This window comes from Acipenser ruthenus, chromosome 37 (assembly GCF_902713425.1).
Source record: "Acipenser ruthenus chromosome 37, fAciRut3.2 maternal haplotype, whole genome shotgun sequence".
NCBI classification, from domain to species: Eukaryota; Metazoa; Chordata; class Actinopteri; order Acipenseriformes; family Acipenseridae; genus Acipenser; species Acipenser ruthenus.
Genome location: NC_081225.1, coordinates 2,963,616 through 2,982,271, shown reverse-complemented (window position 1 = coordinate 2,982,271; position 18,656 = coordinate 2,963,616). Strand labels below are relative to the sequence as shown.

Genomic DNA, 18,656 nt, shown 5'->3' with positions numbered 1-18,656 from the left:
CAGGGTTGACCACAACTACCTCTTTAGGCCTCGGGAGCTTTCGGATTTGGGCCTGTTTTTATTAATTTTATAAAACTTTTAAATACAAATATGTTTTAGTATTTTAAAGGTTAATAACAGCCTGAGTCGCCTGTCTGGTATGTTCTACTCACTTTCCATAGAGCCGCTGTTGCACCTTTTGAGGGGTAGACTGTCTGGCTGGGGGGTGCCCGCTTCACCCACCCGTTACTGTTAAGCTGTCAGCGCATGCTAATGACGTGAACGTGTTTGTTCGCAGTGATGGGGATGTCGAGTCCCTGAAAGTAAGCTTAGAAACATTTCAGAGAGCATCTTCTGCAAGGGTGAACTGGGCAAAATGTGACACCTTCCTGTTGGGCAGCTGGCAGGAGGGGGACCCCCAGCGTTGCCTCAGTCTTTGCAGTGGAATAGAGCTGGGCTCAAGGTGCTGGGAGTATACTTGGGGTCCCAGCTGTTTATGGAGAACTGTGAGGGCCTGGTGAAAAGGGCGAAGGGGCGACTGCAGAGCTGGCAGGATTTGCTGGAGCAGCTGTCTTTCAGAGGTCATTAATAACTTGGTGGCCTCCATGCTGTGGCACAGGTTGGTGTGCCTGGACCCTCCCAAGGGCATGGTACAGGAGATCCAGAGGGTGCTCTTGGATTTTTTCTGGAGTGGGAGACACTGGCTGTGTCCGGCAGTGCTGTACCTCCCCACTGATGAAGAGGGGCAAGGCCTGGTGCGTATTGCCAGCAGGGTGGCAGCTTTAGACTACAGGCAGTACAGAGCTCCTGTATGCCGGAGAAGAGGCTCACTGGAGCAGGCTAGCCTGTTTCTTTCTGAGCACTGTAGGAGGGCTTCCCCTCATTTTATCAGACCGTGTTGGAGGTGTGGAAGACAGTGAGGGTAGAGAGAGAGGCGGGGTCTCTGACAGGCCAGGCTCTGTTACAGGTGCTTCTCGTCTTCAATCCTTTTTTCCCAGTTTGTTTTTTTCAGTCCAAGTTGTTGTGTGCTGTTTTTTGCAGGGCAGGCCTGACCCAACTACTTAATCTGTTTGAGCCTGGCTTCTCTCGCTGGATATCGGCAGATCAGCTAGCTGGGAGGCTAGGCTGGCATTCAGAGAGGTTGGCTGGGAGGATTATGAATGGGCTGAGGGATTCTCTTTCTCTGGTGCTCAGAGAGGCGCCAAAAGAGAGGGGATGTCCAGGAGAGCAGAGCAGGAAAGGGAGCCCATCTTCCCTTCAATACTCATCTCTCCAATAGGAATGATAGAAAGTAAAGCAGCAGCTGTGGTCTGCTGAATATCGAAAGGGAGAAAGATCAGGCTCTCCACAGGATTGAAAATGAAAAGCTTTATCGCCTCCATGTCAAGACATTCCATTTCAGACAGCTGCAGGAGCTGACTGACACTATGTGGAGGGCTCATCTCTCTGTTGAGGGAGACACAAGGCCTGTTTGGAGAGTTTTGTACAAACCCACTGTCTAAGAGAAGTGGGGATCTTCAGTGAGGACCTCGGTGCTCAGGGACTCCAGGGAGGGAGTGGTGTGTGGGAGACTCTGTGCTTAGGGACTCCAGGGAGGGAGTGGTGTGTGGGAGACTCTGTGCTCAGAGACTCCAGGGAGGGGGTGGTGTGTGGGAGCTCAACATTTTATTTTAATTTTATTTGTCTGTGAATCCAGTGAAGAAGGGTTTTATTATTATTATTATTATTATTATTATTATTATTATTATTTATTTGTTTATTTTATAAAGTCAAGTCTCTCTGTCTCTGTCTCTGCCTCTCTCTCTGTCAAGTTCAAGTTCAAGTTCAAGTTCAAATACTTTATTGGCATGACAAGTTTTGCCAAAGATACAATGCATTTGAGAACATGAAAGATCAGACATGAAATGAACACAATTATATTTGTGTCAGGCTGGTCTGCTGTGGCAGGAGCTATTACACCTAATCCTAACCCTAACCCTAACTCTATTACCACTAACCCTAACCCTATTCTTCTCTCTCTCTCTCTCTCTCTCTCTCTCTCTCTCTCTCTCTCTCTCTCTCTCTCTCTCTCTCTCTCTCTCTCTCTCTCTCTCTCTCTCTCTCTCTCTCTCTCTCTCTCTCTCTCTCTCTCTCTCTCTCTCTCTCTCTCTCTCTCTCTCTCTCTCTCTCTCTCTCTCTCGGTACTCACTATGATTTTGAGTCTCCGTAGTTCTTGATGTTGACGGCCGCTGTGATTCCACAGATAATCAGAGGAACCCCGCCCGCAATTAAATAAAACCTGAGAGGGGAGAGAGATGGAGAGGAGGAGAGGAGAGGAGAGGAGAGGAGAAGAAAGAGGTCATTCACCTTCAACAGGGTTCTTCAGTTGTTTGGTGATTTGTTTTTGTAAGATTGTTTTTTCAAAGTGTGTCTTTAACAGAGGCAAGTTCCTCTTGTTAAAACACAAAAATACCATAAGAATTGAATTCACCTTAACCACAATATGTGTCCCTTTCAACTGCTTAACGCTACCTTACGTATGGGAGCCCAAGATTAACAGTAATCAGGGTCTAAAAAACTTAAAGAAAAAACACACACATCCACACCCACACACACACCCACACTTACAGACACACACACACACCTGCAAACACACACCCACACTTACAGACACACCTACAAACAAACACCCACACACACACCCACACTTACAAACACACACCCACACACACACTTACAGATACACACACACACACCTACAAACACACAACCACACTTACAGACACACCTACAAACAAACACCCACACACACCCACCCACACTTACAGACACACACACACACACACACCTACAAACAAACACCCACACACACACACCCACACTTACAGACACACACACACACACCTACAAACACACACCCACACCCACACTTACAGACACACACCCACACACACACTTACAGATACACACACACACACCTACAAACACACACCCACACTTACAGACACACACACACCTACAAACACACACACACACACATCTACAAACACCCACACTTACAAACACACACACACCTACACCCACAAACACACACACACACACACAAACACACATACCTACAAACATTCCTACAAACACACACACACACCCACACACAGCTACAAACACACATACACCCACACACAACCACGCCTACAAACACACACCCATGCCTACAAACGCACACATGCACACACCTACACCCACGCCTACAAACACACACCCATGCCTACAAACACACACATGCACACACCTACACCCACGCCTACAAACACAAACACACACACCTACAAACACACACACACAAACGCACACACACATACTAACGCACACACATACACACACCCACATTCACCTACAAACACACACACACTGCCAGACCCACGCCTTCACACAGAGATCAGTCAGGGAGCTCCAGGCTTACAACTGCTGCTCTGCTACAGCAATAGAAACACTCACAGACATTGATAGACACACACTAATGTGCACACGGCTTCCCTCATCTTCCTACTAGATCCATACTGCTTCCCTTCCGCCCACTCCCTCACCTCTAACCACTAGAGCCATACTCCCTCCTAGTAACCTCCTCAGCTTTAACCACTTTTGCCACACTGCTTCTTTCCCTCCCAGTCCCTCAGCTCTAACCACTAGAGCCACAATGCTTCCCTCCCTCCCAGTCCAACCTCTCCTCAGCTCTGTCTTCTCTCCCTCACAGTTCCTCAGCTGTCGCAGATTGATGACGTCACTGACCTGAGCATGGGCCGCTGGGTGGGTGTGGCCTGCTCGCCCTCAGGTTGCCGTGGAGACTGCCAGATGGCTTCCTTGTAGATGACCCGGGCGCTGACCCCAATCCAGAGTAGCGTGGAGAGAGTGGAGTAGTGTAGCACAATGCCTACCTGAGAGAGAGAGAGAGAGATTGAGGAGTAGTGTGGCGCAATGCCCACCTGAGAGAGAGAGAGAGAGAGTGAACCAGGGGATGGGGGGTATCTGTAATTACGGCCTGGTAGGTGTAGTGGTTAGTGGGGTAGGTAGGGGTAGGTGTAGCGGTTGGTGTTGGGGTAGCGGTTGGGGGAATGTTTGGTGTAGGGGATAGGGGTTAGTGTTGGGGTATCGGTAGGGGTTAGTGTTGGGGTAGTGGTTGGTTTAGGGGTAAGGGTTGGTGTTGGAATAGGGGTAGGGCTTTGAGTTGGTGTTGGGATAGGGGTAGTGGTTAGTATTGGGGTAGGGATTGGTATTGAGGTTTGTGTTTCGATAGGGGTAGTGGTTGGTGATGGGGTTGGAGTAATAGTTGGTGTTGGGGTAGGGGTAGTAGTTGGGGTAGGGGTAGGGGTAGTGGTTGGTATTGGGGTAGGGGTTGGTATTGAGGTTGGTGTTGGGGTAGGGGTTGGTGGTGGGGTAGGGGTAGCGGTTGATGTTGGGATAGGGGTAGTGGTTGGTATTGGGGTAGGGGTTGGTATTGAGGTTGGTGTTGGGGTAGGGGTTGGTGTTGGGATAGGGGTAGTGGTTGGTGTTGAGGTTGGAGTAATGGTTGGTGTTGGGATAGGGGTAGTGGTTGGTATTGGGGTAGGGGTTGGTATTGAGGTTGGTGTTGGGGTAGGGGTTGGTGTTGGGATAGGGGTAGTGGTTGGTGTTGAGGTTGGAGTAATGGTTGGTGTTGGGATAGGGGTAGTGGTTGGTATTGGGGTAGGGGTTGGTATTGAGGTTAGTGTTGGGGTAGTGGTTGGTTTAGGGGTAAGGGTTGGTGTTGGAATAGGGGTAGGGGTTTGAGCTGGTGTTGGGATAGGGGTAGTGGTTGGTATTGAGGTTTGTGTTTCGATAGGGGTAGTGGTTGGTGATGGGGTTGGAGTAATGGTTGGTGTTGGGGTAGGGGTAGTGGTTGGGGTAGGGTTAGGGGTAGTGGTTTGTATTGGGGTAGGGGTTGGTATTGAGGTTGATGTTGGGGTAGGGGTTGGTGTTGGGATAGGGGTAGTGGTTGGTGTTGGGGTTGGAGTAATGGTTGGTGTTGGGGTAGGGGTAGTGGTTGGTATTGGGGTAGGGGTTGGTATTGAGGTTGGTGTTGGGGTAGGGGTTGGTGTTGGGGTAGGGGTAGTGGTTGATGTTGGGATAGGGGTAGTGGTTGGTATTGGGGTAGGGGTTGGTATTGAGGTTGGTGTTGGGGTAGGGGTTGGTGTTGGGATGGGGTAGTGGTTGGTGTTGGGGTTGGAGTAATGGTTGGTGTTGGGGTAGGAGTAGTGGTTGGTGGTGGGGTAGGCGTAGTGGTTGGTGTTGGGGTAGGGGTAGTGGTTGTTGTTGGGGTAGGGGTAGTGGTTGGTGTAAGTGTAGGGGTAGTGGTTGGTGTTGGGGTAGGGGTAGTGGTTGGTGTTGGGGTAGGGGTTGGTGTTAGGATAGGGGTAGTGGTTGATGTTGGGGTAGGGGTAGAGGCTGGTTTGGGGTAGTGGTTGGTATTGGGGTTGGTGTTGAGGTAGGGTGTTGGGATAGGGGTAGTGGTTGGTGTTGGGGTAGGGGTAGAGGCTGGTTTGGGGTAGTGGTTGGTATTGGGGTTGGTGTTGGGGTAGGGTGTTGGGATAGTGGTTGGTATTGGGGTTGGTGTTAAGGTAGGGTGTTGGGATAGGGGTAGGGGTTGGTGTTGGGGTTGGTGTTAAGGTAGGGTGTTGGGATAGGGGTAGGGGTTGGTGTTGGGATAGCGGTTGGTTTTGGGATAGCGGTAGGGGTTGGTGTTGGGGTAGTGGTTGGTATTGGGGTTGTTGTTGGGATAGTGGTTGGTATTGGGGTTGGTGTTGGGGTAGGGTGTTGGGATAGTGGTTGGTATTGGGGTTGGTGTTGAGGTAGGGTGTTGGGATAGGGGTAGTGGTTGGTGTTGGGGTAGGGGTAGAGGCTGGTTTTGGGGTAGTGGTTGATTTTGAGGTAGTGGTTGGTATTGGGGTAGTGGTTGGATTTGGTGTCGAGTTACTATACATATTGTGACAGAAAAAAACTAAAACAAAAAAACGAAAACAATCAGTTCATACAGTATATAAAAAGCAAAAGCCCCGGAAAAAAACCCAAAAAACATATATAACTCGAAAACAGCTAAAAATAAGCACCGAAAAACGAAATTAATAAAACTGAAAAACAGAAGCCCTATAATATATAAATGTGCTCTCGTTTTCAGAGAACGATATGGAGAAGGGGTTCTATATTATAATAAAACACAATTGATATTCCAATAGCAATTCGAACACAGAGCTGAGACATTTAACCCTTCCATGCATGGGGATGGATAAAAACCTCTCTTATATGGGGACATGAGCAAGACATAAATGCATGATAGGAGGATATGAGGCTAGGAGATATTTGTTTTCCATTACACACTCAATTTTTTTAAATGAAAAATATTTTTCAAACTACTTAAAATGTTGTTTTTTGTTGTTGTTCAGCTATTTTCAACATTTCATGCATGAAAGGGTTCGGGAATTATATCCACAGGGGAGTCTGTACTCACAGCCTGGCAGATGGTGGGGTAGCTGGTCAGGGTGATGCCCCCAGCGAACACGGCTGTCGTCATGGCGATGTGGAAGCAGAGGTTGAGCAGAGTGTGCCAGCTCTTCCTGGAGATACCAATTGAGCTGCAAGACAAACACACAGGTGAGGGACAGGAATCCAGGACACCAGACACACACACAAGTGAGGGACAGGAATGCAGGACACCACACACACACACAGGTGAGGGACAGGAATCCAGGACACCAGACACACACACAGGTGAGGGACAGGGATGCAGAACACCAGACGCACACACAGAGGTGAGGGACAGGAATGTAGGACACCAGACACACACAGATGTGAGGGACAGGAATGCAGGACACCACACACACAGGTGAGGGACAGGAATGCAGGACACCACACACACACAGAGGCGAGGGACAGGAATGCAGGACACCACACACACAGGTGAGGGACAGGAATGCAGGACACCACACACACACAGGTGAGGGACAGGAATGCAGGACACCACACACACACAGGTGAGGGACAGGAATGCAGGACACCAGACGCACACACAGAGGTGAGGGACAGGAATGCAGGACACCACACACACACAGAGGTGAGGGACAGGAATGCAGGACACCACACACACACACAGAGGTGAGGGACAGGAATGCAGGACACCAGACACACACACAGAGGTGAGGGACAGGAATGCAGGACACCACACACACACAGAGGTGAGGGACAGGAATGCAGGACACCACACACACACACAGAGGTGAGGGGCCAGTGGTGTCGTCCTGAATCTAAAGGTAATTGTAATACGAATTCACATTTTATTTGTATACTGAACTTCTAGTAACACATATAATAGGTAATGCATTTATCTAATTTCCACAAAGTGTCTTTCTCCATCTTGTGAGAATGCTTTACTTTATTTACGTGTCAGGGGCTTCGTTTGTGTTTGTCTCCACAGTCGTAGTTGACGCGCTGTCTGTTGCTGTCGTCTTCGTCTGCATTTTAAGGCTTCTTAAAGAAGTATTTTGTAATAGAAGAAGTTCCTTATGCTCTTTTCACTGCCTCAAGAGGACAGCTGACTGAATTCAACAGCGCTGTGGGAGATGTGAGTCATGTGACTTACCTTGCCTGTTATGCACGTTCCTGCTCGACATCAGCAATGTGAGGGGGGAGGGGTCTTTAAACTTTAAAAAGGTGTTGTGTGTTATTCACTGTTACCTGTGGAGCCATGTATTATCTGTGTACAGGTGTGTAAGATACTCTTACCTGTTGAGCCATGTATTACCTGTGTTCAGGTGTGCTGCTGACCCTTACCTGTGTACAGGTGTGTGGTTGGCTCTTACCTGCGGTGCAGTATGTGTGTGATGATGACTGTGAACAGGCACAGCAGCAGGATGGCAGTGCAGGTGTAGATGACGGGGTGGAGCACTTCCATAGGTGACTGCGGCGGGCTGGAATAATCACTCAGCTCCTGAGCGACACAAAGACAGTTATGGTTTTATTTTCTTCTACATGCCTGTTGCACAGAGCCCCGCTGCGCTGTGCTGTGAATAGGGGTGTTAAAAGTTTTATCCCAACATTATCAGAAATATGCATCGGAAATCTAGATTTTGGCCTTGGTGTTTTATACAATAGTAACTTATCAAGTACTTAAAGTAATGTAATACTGCATATTTATTCATGGTGTGTGTGTGTGTGTGTGTGTGTGTGTGTGTGTGTGTGTGTGTATATATGTGTATATGAGTGTGTGTGTATATGTGTCTGTATATACAGTAATTTTCAACTCTATTGGCGTTCTTCTTGTTAAGGGTTATTCCAAATATGTTCCTAAAATGTTAAAACAGATTTAATCTTAATTTCTGTTTAACAACCTAAATATTTAAGTGTTGATACCCAGTTGTGTTGTATTGCACAACGTGTGTATGTCTCTTTCTCTCTCTGATGCCCCCTACCTGCAGCACGGCGTAGTTGCTGAAGTCAGTGCAGCGCAGAGTGGAGATGTTGGGGTCACTGTGGGTCAGCTGGCACCCTTCCTGGATCCAGCCCCCCTGCCCGTCCACAGCTTCGAAGCTCCAGTGAGCCGCAACCGGGTCTGAGCCGGGGGAGGAGTGACGCAGGGACACAGTGACCGGGTCTGAGAGGGTCCACATTGAGCATCCATCTGCCAGGACAGAGAAACAGGGAGCCAATCATCCCTACCTGTGTGGAGCAGCATAGTGAATGTATCCTACGGTACTGTGAACTCATCTTGTATTGGATGTGTTGCATTGTATTGTGGATGTTGTGCAGTGGTGCTCTCTTCTATTGTGGATGTTGTGCAGTGGTGATCTCTTGTATTGTGGATGTTGTGCAGTGGTGATCTCTTGTATTGTGGATGTTGTGCAGTGGTGCTGTGTTGTATTGTGGATGTTGTGCAGTGGTGCTGTCTTGTATTGTGGATGTTGTGCAGTGGTGCTGTCTTGTATTGTGGATGTTGTGCAGTGGTGCTCTCTTGTATTGTGGATGCTGTGCAGTGGTGCTCTCTTGTATTGTGGATGTTGTGCAGTGGTGCTGTCTTGTGTTGTGGATGTTGTGCAGTGGTGCTGTCTTGTATTGTGGATGTTGTGCAGTGGTGCTCTCTTGTATTGTGGATGTTGTGCAGTGGTGCTCTCTTGTATTGTGGATGCTGTGCAGTGGTGCTCTCTTGTATTGTGGATGTTGTGCAGTGGTGCTCTCTTGTATTGTGGATGTTGTGCAGTGGTGCTGTCTTGTATTGTGGATGTTGTGCAGTGGTGCTCTCTTGTATTGTGGATGTTGTGCAGTGGTGCTCTCTTGTATTGTGGATGTTGTGCAGTGGTGCTCTCTTGTATTGTAGATGTTGTGCAGTGGTGCTCTCTTGTATTGTGGATGTTGTGCAGTGGTGCTGTCTTGTATTGTGGATGTTGTGCAGTGGTGTTGTCTTGTATTGTGGATGTTGTGCAGTGGTGCTCTCTTGTATTGTGGATGTTGTGCAGTGGTGCTCTCTTGTATTGTGGATGTTGTGCAGTGGTGCTCTCTTGTATTGTGGATGTTGTGCAGTGGTGCTCTCTTGTATTGTGGATGTTGTGCAGTGGTGCTCTCTTGTATTGTGGATGTTGTGCAGTGGTGCTGTCTTGTATTGTGGATGTTGTGCAGTGGTGCTCTCTTGTATTGTGGATGTTGTGCAGTGGTGCTGTCTTGTATTGTGGATGTTGTGCAGTGGTGCTGTCTTGTATTGTGGATGTTGTGCAGTGGTGCTGTCTTGTATTGTGGATGTTGTGCAGTGGTGCTGTCTTGTATTGTGGATGTTGTGCAGTGGTGCTCTCTTGTATTGTGGATGTTGTGCAGTGGTGATCTCTTGTATTGTGGATGTTGTGCAGTGGTGCTGTGTTGTATTGTGGATGTTGTGCAGTGGTGCTGTCTTGTATTGTGGATGTTGTGCAGTGGTGATCTCTTGTATTGTGGATGTTGTGCAGTGGTGCTCTCTTGTATTGTGGATGTTGTGCAGTGGTGCTGTCTTGTATTGTGGATGTTGTGCAGTGGTGCTGTCTTGTATTGTGGATGTTGTGCAGTGGTGCTGTCTTGTATTGTGGATGTTGTGCAGTGGTGCTCTCTTGTATTGTGGATGTTGTGCAGTGGTGCTCTCTTGTATTGTGGATGTTGTGCAGTGGTGCTGTCTTGTATTGTGGATGTTGTGCAGTGGTGCTCTCTTGTATTGTGGATGTTGTGCAGTGGTGCTGTCTTGTATTGTGGATGTTGTGCAGTGGTGCTGTCTTGTATTGTGGATGTTGTGCAGTGGTGCTCTCTTGTATTGTGGATGTTGTGCAGTGGTGCTGTGTTGTATTGTGGATGTTGCATATTGCATTGTGTTGCATGGTGGTGTTGAAAGCTTGGATGTATTGGTACATCATGGATAGTTTGTGTGTGACATCACATACCTGAAATATAGGCACACAGTATGGTGCGTGAAGCGCTGATGTGCAAGTTTATTATAAACAATTTAAATAAAACACTTTGTAAAACAAACAAAACGGCACAGTAGCCAAAATAAACAGACAAAACAGACACGGAACAAACAAGCATCGTGCTGGTCCAAATCCAGCACGAGTAGCAATTGTTTTATCTTTAGTTTGTGTTTCACTCACTCTCCCATTCTCCACTCTGAACACACCAACCCCAAGTAACAAATTCATGTCTCTTAAATACAGCTGTGCCGGGACTCAACTGCTAATGATTCACTCTGGCCCCGGCACAGTCTGCACATGAGCTAATTGTGAAATCCCCATGCCCACATACCAACATACATTTCAAATCACCCGTGCTACATAAGCCACGCTATATACAATAAACCAAACTGCACCCAGGGGCAGGGGTGACCCCGTCACATGGTAACATACCAGGTTGTGAACATTCCCAGTTGTTGTGTTGAAATGTGAATGTACTTCATTGGTTTGTTTTTATTGTATACATACTGTGTTGTGTTATGATTTTACCCACTTGTGTTATGTAGTATTGTATTCTATTGCAGGTTGTGAATATTCTCAATCTGAATATGTTGTGGAAGTACCCGGTTGTCTTGTGGTAATATATGAATGTTCCCAGTTGTATTGTACTGTACTGTGTTGCAGTGTGTGGTGCTGTGCTATGCATGGTCTTGTTACAGTACTTACCCATGCCGATGTAGATGACGGGGGTGTTGACGCTGCGTCTCCGGCCCTGGTCCGCCAGCCCGCTGCTGTTCCCTGTGCTGGGGAAGAGCCTCCCGTTTCGGAAGGTCAGGAACTGGAGCTTGCAGTCCTGGGGGGTGTTGGGGTGGAACAGGGTGGGTGGCAGCAAGACGGAGGCCAGGCCAACGCCGTTCTGTAACAGAGAGAGGCGAGGGAGAGAGTTCTGTTTACATTTGTGATCATCAGAGCTTCCCTTGTTTATTTATAAGAGTACAACTACTTTTCATTTTAACACACTTGTAAAACAAAATATCATCAGTGCACTGTTTGTTCTCGTAGCATCTTGCAGGTGCTGCTGTTGAACTTCAAACACTGATGAAGGCACCAGCTGCAAAGTTTGTCAGCTTCACTTGGGGGTAGATTGGGATCAGCCCATACCCTGATTAGCTACAGCTGTTTTTTTAAACAGCATTTTACATCAGTGGGGGTGAATCGCTGTTAAATGCATCACTCATTGTGACAGCGATCGAATGAGTCTTAGTGTTAGATCTCCCTTTCGACCTGTGAGAGCACGGTGTACGAGGAACAGAGTACCCTTAATGAAATGGCACGACAATTTATTCCGTAGGGTAGATGGAAGTCGGTCAGTTCGGAAGGGGGCGGAGCTATGGCACCCGAGCTCAGTGACCCAGACGGTAAGCGGCGTGGCATCCGAGGACTGGAGGAGCGGATGCGCTCGTTAACCTCGGGGTCATGGACAAGGGTATAAATAGGGGGCATGGCTTGAGTGATCTGTTCCTTTGCATATGGTTAAATTATATGACCAAGAAGGAGCCCGTTTTGTGAGATCGACCGTGAGTGTTTTGTGTCTGTGTTCTAACACTGTGTGTCTTGTGTGTTGTTGTCTCACTAAAGATTACTGAGCACGATCCGGAGCTGCAGCCGCAGGCCAGCGACAAACCCGGACTTCACTACTCACCTTTTCACTACTGGAACTGTCTTTTGTTTTGCACCTTTTAGCACTTGAATCACGCACTGTCTTTGTGTTTGTGTTTAGTGTGGGTGTCGGAACGGGACTTTGGGATTGCGGGTCAAACCCGTAGGATTATAACGAGAAGTGATACACGCCGCTGTATCACTTCCAGCATTATTATTAGTTACAGGTTTTGCCTTGAGGCTCTGGACATTTATTAATTTAAATAAACACCCTTGCACCTGTACCAACGTTTGTCTGTGTGATTCTTCTGCACTGCACTCACCTGCACGTCATTACCACTTTGCCACACGTGGTTGTCAGAAGTAGAGATGGACTACGCAACACTGTCAGCGCTGCTGGAGCAGCTGGACAGCAGACGGGAGGTGGAGGAAAGACGGAGAGAGGAGAGGTACACTGCGCTGATCGAGAGGGTCGGGCTGGCAATACCTCCCACAGCATCAGCGGAACGCGGCTTCGTAGCGCCCAAAGCCAGGACGCATAAAATGACGGCGGATGATGATCCAGAGGCATACCTGGTGGCATTTGAGCGGCTGGCTACCACCGCGTCATGGCCCCGACAGTTCTGGGCAAGCCAGCTGGGACCCTGCCTGATTGGGGAAGCGCAGGCAGCCTACCAGGCGATGGGGGATGACGACGCCGCTCAATATGACCTGGTAAAGCTGGCTATTCTCCGCCGTCTTAATATTACGGAGGAAACGCACCGAGTGAGGTTCAGGAGGTCCCCGAACGTACGCCCCAGGGTGGTCGCGCAGAAACTCTGTGACCACATGATACACTGGCTCACCCCGGCGCTAAAAACAACTGCCCAGATGGGGGAGGCCATCGTTATTGAGCAGTTTTGTCATGTGGTCGGCGCCGAGACCCAAGGATGGATACGGCGCCACAACCCCGACACCCTGGAACAGGCAGTCAAGCTCGCTGAGGACTTCGAGGACTCCCTGGTATCCGCCCAGACCGGGCTACTCACCCCGTTACCTCAACGGAGCGGCCGAGCCCCACCTCCTCTCTCTGCTCCGCCAGCCCCACCACCAGGACCGGTTCAACGACCTCCGAGAGCACCAACCCCAATGGGCGACCTTGCCTCCTCTTCATGGAGACCAAGGTTGGCCCCCAGCTGGGGTAGAGGTGCTGCCCCTGCCCCGTTGCCATACCAGCAGCGGGACAGACCATTTAATACTGTGCCCTCCTTTCCCCCTACCTGTTTTAGGTGCCGCCAGCCGGGACATCAGGCTAGGTCATGCCCATCTGCGATGGAATGTGACGTGGCCGTCTGTAATCTGGCATCTGAAGCGGGTAAACGAGGGAAAAATGGTCGGGAGGGGCCTTGTATTGTTAAGGTGATTTTTGGAAATGTGAAAACCCATGCATTAGTGGACACAGGGTGTGGTCAAACCTTAATTAGAGCATCTCTCTTAGGCGGTATGGTGTGGCAGCCACAAGGTCAGGTGGCGATCTCCTGTATCCATGGAGACACGGCAACATACCCCACAGTAAAAGCATATTTATCGGTCGGTCCGATTAAATGTTCCCTGGTAGTTGGGGTAGCGGAAAGGTTACCACATCCCGTTATTCTGGGTCGGGACTGGCCCAACTATAAAGATTTATTGAAATTAAGGGCAGTCCCGGCCATACACGCAAATGTGGCAGAAAAAGTAGAAGGGGAAATGATTGGTAATGTTTTTCCCTTTCAAGCGGAAATGTTCTCTTCCCTGTTCCGGCCGAAAAAAACAAACAAAGAGAGAAGGCTGCGGAAATGGGAGGGAGCGTTAATGAGACAAGGCTGGGGGCTGGTGGGAGCCTGTTATAACGGTGAAAAACGTCAGTCGAAGGGGGTCGGAACGCAGTGTGACCGAGAGGGCGAGGTTACTGGGCCATCAAGGGCAGATGTTACTCCCGCCCCGCTCAATATACCGGACATGTGGCACTCAAATGTGAACCTAATGTGGGAGCAGAACAATGACCCATCACTGGTGCACATTTGGGGACAGGTCCGGTCCATTGAAGGTAAGGATGTTGAAGGCGCTGGGGCACTAGTATTTCCACACTTCATTATCAAGGGGCAATTACTATATAGGGTAAACCTGGCCGCGGGCACAGGACATCCTGTAACACAATTATTGGTTCCCCCGTCTTGTCGACTGGAGGTCATGAGGCTGGCGCATGATATCCCTTTTGCGGGGCACCTCGGAGTTGACAAGACAAGGGAACGGATATTGGCTCGATTCTTTTGGCCAGGTCTTTATAAGGAAGTGTCGAAATATGTAGCCACATGCCCAGACTGCCAGCGAGTAGCGCCGGGTCGAGTGCGCCCCGCCCCTTTGGTCCCACTGCCGATTATTTCCACCCCCTTTGAACGCATCGCAGTGGACATAGTCGCCCTTTGCTACCTTCTGACTCCGGGTATACGCATATCTTAGTGGTGGTAGATTACGCAACGCGATACCCAGAGGCAGTTCCATTGAGGTCCACTAGTGCTGCTGCGATAGCCAAAGAACTAGTGCAGATTATGGCAAGAGTAGGGATCCCCAACGAGATATTGACTGATCATGGAACTAATTTCTTGTCAAATACGCTACAGCAGGTATATAAATTACTAAAAATACGTCCCATCAGAACGTCGGTTTACCATCCACAGACGGACGGTTTGGTGGAACGTTTTAATCAGACTCTAAAGGCGATGCTGAGACGATTTGTGAATCAAGAGCAAAAACATTGGGCATCGCTTCTTCCCTACCTCCTTTTTGCAGTGAGAGAGGTGCCGCAGAGTTCGACAGGGTTCTCCCCCTTCGAGCTCTTGTACGGCCGACAGCCTCGCGGCATTCTCGATCTGTTGAGAGAGGGGTGGGAGGAGCACAAAGGCTCGTCCAAAAATGTAGTGCAGCATGTGCTCCTACTGAGAGATCGCCTAGATTTGGTCGGTCGTTTGGCCCAAGACAATCTCAGATCGGCTCAGCATCGACAACAGCAGCATTACAATCAAAATGCATTAATCCGAACTTTTCGACCTGGAGACAAGGTAATGCTGCTACTTCCCTCATCGGAATCCAAACTATGTGCTAAATGGCAAGGGCCATATGAGGTGATTCGGGCTATAGGAAAGGTGAATTACGAAATTAAACAGCCCGATCGCCGTAACAAAAAAGAAATTTATCACATAAATTTATTAAAGCCCTGGCAGGCAAGAGAGGTGTTATTCATAGCCCCAGGCAATATAGAGGATGATTTAGGGCCCGAGCTAGAACCCTCTGGCACAAAGAACATTTCGATGGGGGAACAGTTACTTCCTGATCAGCAACGTGAACTACGGAGGTTAATTGAGGAATTTAGCGATGTTTTTTCTAACACGCCCGGTAGAACTAACCTTGCTGAATATGACATTATCTCTCCCCCAGGTGTCACAGTGCGAGAGAGACCTTATCGGATCCCGGAAAGTCGACGGAGTGGCGTTCGCAAAGAGGTATGGGACATGCTCGAACTTGGGGTGATTGAGCCTTCCAGGAGCGAGTGGTGCAGTCCAATTGTGATAGTGGCCAAAAAGGACAGCACCAACCGCTTCTGCGTTGATTTCCGCAAGGTAAACGCTATTGCCAAGTTTGATGCGTATCCCATGCCTCGGGTCGACGAACTCCTAGATAGACTGGGGACGGCGAGGTTCATCTCCACTCTGGATCTGACGAAGGGATATTGGCAGATCCCGTTAACTCGTAGTTCTAGAGAGAAAACCGCATTTTCAACACCAGAGGGGCTGTTTCATTTTACAACCATGCCGTTTGGGTTACATGGTGCGCCTGCTGCCTTCCAGAGACTGATGGACCAGGTTTTACACCCACATCGTGAATATGCGGCAGAGTATATTGATGATGTGGTCATTTACAGCTCCACCTGGCGAGAGCATTTGGCTAGGATCACAGCCGTCCTTCAGTCTCTAAGGGCAGCCCGGCTGACAGCTAACTTGCGAAAATGTGCGTTTGCCAAAAAAGAAACGCAATATTTGGGATTTGTAATGGGGAATGGCAGGGTGAAACCCGTTGTCTCCAAGGTCCAGGCCTTGGTAGACGCGACAATCCCCAAAACCAAGGCTCAAGTGAGGTCGCTACTGGGGTTAGCCGGTTATTACCGCCGCTTTATCCCCGAGTATGCCACAGTGGTTAATCCCTTAGTTGACCTCACCAAAAAGAGCGCACCAAATTCAATTAAATGGTCAGAAGAATGTCAGGGGGCGTTTAATACTGTTAAGCAGAGACTTTGCCAGGCCCCTGCTCTCATCACGCCAGACTTCACTAAGAGATTCATCCTCCACACCGATGCTTCGGATGTCGGGTTGGGTGCAGTCCTGTCTCAAATGGTAGGCGGAGTAGAACATCCTGTTCTGTACATAAGTAAAAAAATGCTCCCTCAGGAGCGCAACTACTCCGTCGTCGAAAAAGAGTGTTTGGCCATTAAATGGGCTACTCACTCTTTAAGATACTACCTGCTGGGACACTCATTTGATCTTGTCACTGACCACGCCCCACTCAAGTGGTTAAGCACAATGAAGGACAGCAATGCCCGGATAACTCGGTGGTATCTGGCATTGCAGCCCTTCATGTACCATATGGTACACCGTGCAGGGAAAGACCACCAAAATGCGGATTATTTTTCCCGGGAGGGGGGAGTAATGGGAAAGGTAGGTTTAGCCGAGTGTTCCTTCGGCTCCACTCTGAGCGGTGGGATATGTGACAGCGATCAAATGAGTCTTAGTGTTAGATCTCCCTTTCGACCTGTGAGAGCACGGTGTACGAGGAACAGAGTACCCTTAATGAAATGGCACGACAATTTATTCCGTAGGGTAGATGGAAGTCGGTCAGTTCGGAAGGGGGCGGAGCTATGGCACCCGAGCTCAGTGACCCAGACGGTAAGCGGCGTGGCATCCGAGGACTGGAGGAGCGGATGCGCTCGTTAACCTCGGGGTCATGGGCAAGGGTATAAATAGGGGGCATGGCTTGAGTGATCTGTTCCTTTGCATATGGTTAAATTATATGACCAAGAAGGAGCCCGTTTTGTGAGATCGACCGTGAGTGTTTTGTGTCTGTGTTCTAACACTGTGTGTCTTGTGTGTTGTTGTCTCACTAAAGATTACTGAGCACGATCCGGAGCTGCAGCCGCAGGCCAGCGACAAACCCGGACTTCACCACTCACCTTTTCACTACTGGAACTGTCTTTTGTTTTGCACCTTTTAGCACTTAAATCACGCACTGTCTTTGTGTTTGTGTTTAGTGTGGGTGTCGGAACGGGACTTTGGGGTTGCGGGTCAAACCCGTAGGATTATAACGAGAAGTGATACACGCCGCTGTATCACTTCCAGCATTATTATTAGTTACAGGTTTTGCCTTGAGGCTCTGGACATTTATTAATTTAAATAAACACCCTTGCACCTGTACCAACGTTTGTCTGTGTGATTCTTCTGCACTGCACTCACCTGCACGTCATTACCACTTTGCCACACTCATACATCCATGGCTATGCCAGGGATAAGTGGTTGATGCAACCCAGATGCATTCCCCAGTGCTGTAAAATGCTCTAAAAATGCAGCTGCGGCGTATCAGGGTCTAGGCCAGCGATGGCGAACCTATGGCACGCGTGCCCAGAGTGGCACACAGAGTCGAATTTGATGGCACGCCAAGTGAACAGTTACCTGCGTTTTTTTTTTTGCACGCCCTCTGAGTGGCACTTTGGAAAGCCAGTCAGTTTGATTTGCAAGGACGGCCCCGCCCCAAGTAATTGAGCAGTGCTAACTGTAGCCGTTATTATCTACACGTTCATGGTTGGCTGTTTATGCTGCTGAGCTGCTTTATTCAAGTACCCTGGGAACAGAACGCTGATCAAAAACAGTAAGTCTGTCCCATGGAGGATCAAATGTAATTGTGGTCAGCTATGGATGTGTCAGCGGGACACGCGGGGAGGAAGGGATCGTTAGCCTGATGCTCGTAGCATTTTACTGACCGTCATCTCCTGTACTAAATGGAGAAATGGCCACAATCTTTCATACTTTACACTCGGGGTCAGGGGTCTGCGAGCCTAAAATAGGTTGAAATTACATAACCAAGCACTTTCGGCTTACGTCTTTTCTAAAAAGATGTACAGCTTTTCAGTGTTAATGTGCAGTGCAAGGTCTTTTGCAGGTGTCACTGGCGGCAACACGTGTATTTGTGCATTGAACTTTAACGCAAATGTCCCACTCTGTTTTGATAGTCAAACCTTTCCCTTGTCATAAATACCAAAAATATATTTCACTGTCACATACTCGTATCTCAACTATGTATTCTTTGTTTGATGCACTGTTTTTTGTTTTTTTGTTTGTTTTTTTAAATACTATTTTAATCTTCAAACTGTGGGGAAATGCAGGTTTAAATTCTGACGGGTCATACTGTGGTATGTTACCCCTCTTCATACATTGGGGAAAAGCAGGTTGTAAATTCTCAAATTTGACACCACAGAAATCTTTTACATAGATCTTTTAAATCTTTTACATC

General features: G+C 48.7%; 1 protein-coding gene across 1 annotated transcript in view; it reads right to left on the bottom strand.

Moving 5' to 3' along the window:
* LOC117397889 (adhesion G protein-coupled receptor A2) overlaps positions 1–18,656 on the bottom strand; it is an 89,180-nt gene that overhangs the window by 9,168 nt on the left and 61,356 nt on the right. Inside the window, exons 13-18 of the mRNA XM_059008454.1 lie at positions 11,151–11,340; positions 8,436–8,644; positions 7,827–7,954; positions 6,479–6,602; positions 3,748–3,893; positions 2,168–2,257 (exon numbers count right to left, since the gene is read on the bottom strand). Of these exons, the coding sequence (XP_058864437.1) occupies positions 2,168–2,257; positions 3,748–3,893; positions 6,479–6,602; positions 7,827–7,954; positions 8,436–8,644; positions 11,151–11,340 (887 nt within the window). The remainder of the gene's footprint in view (positions 1–2,167; positions 2,258–3,747; positions 3,894–6,478; positions 6,603–7,826; positions 7,955–8,435; positions 8,645–11,150; positions 11,341–18,656) is intronic.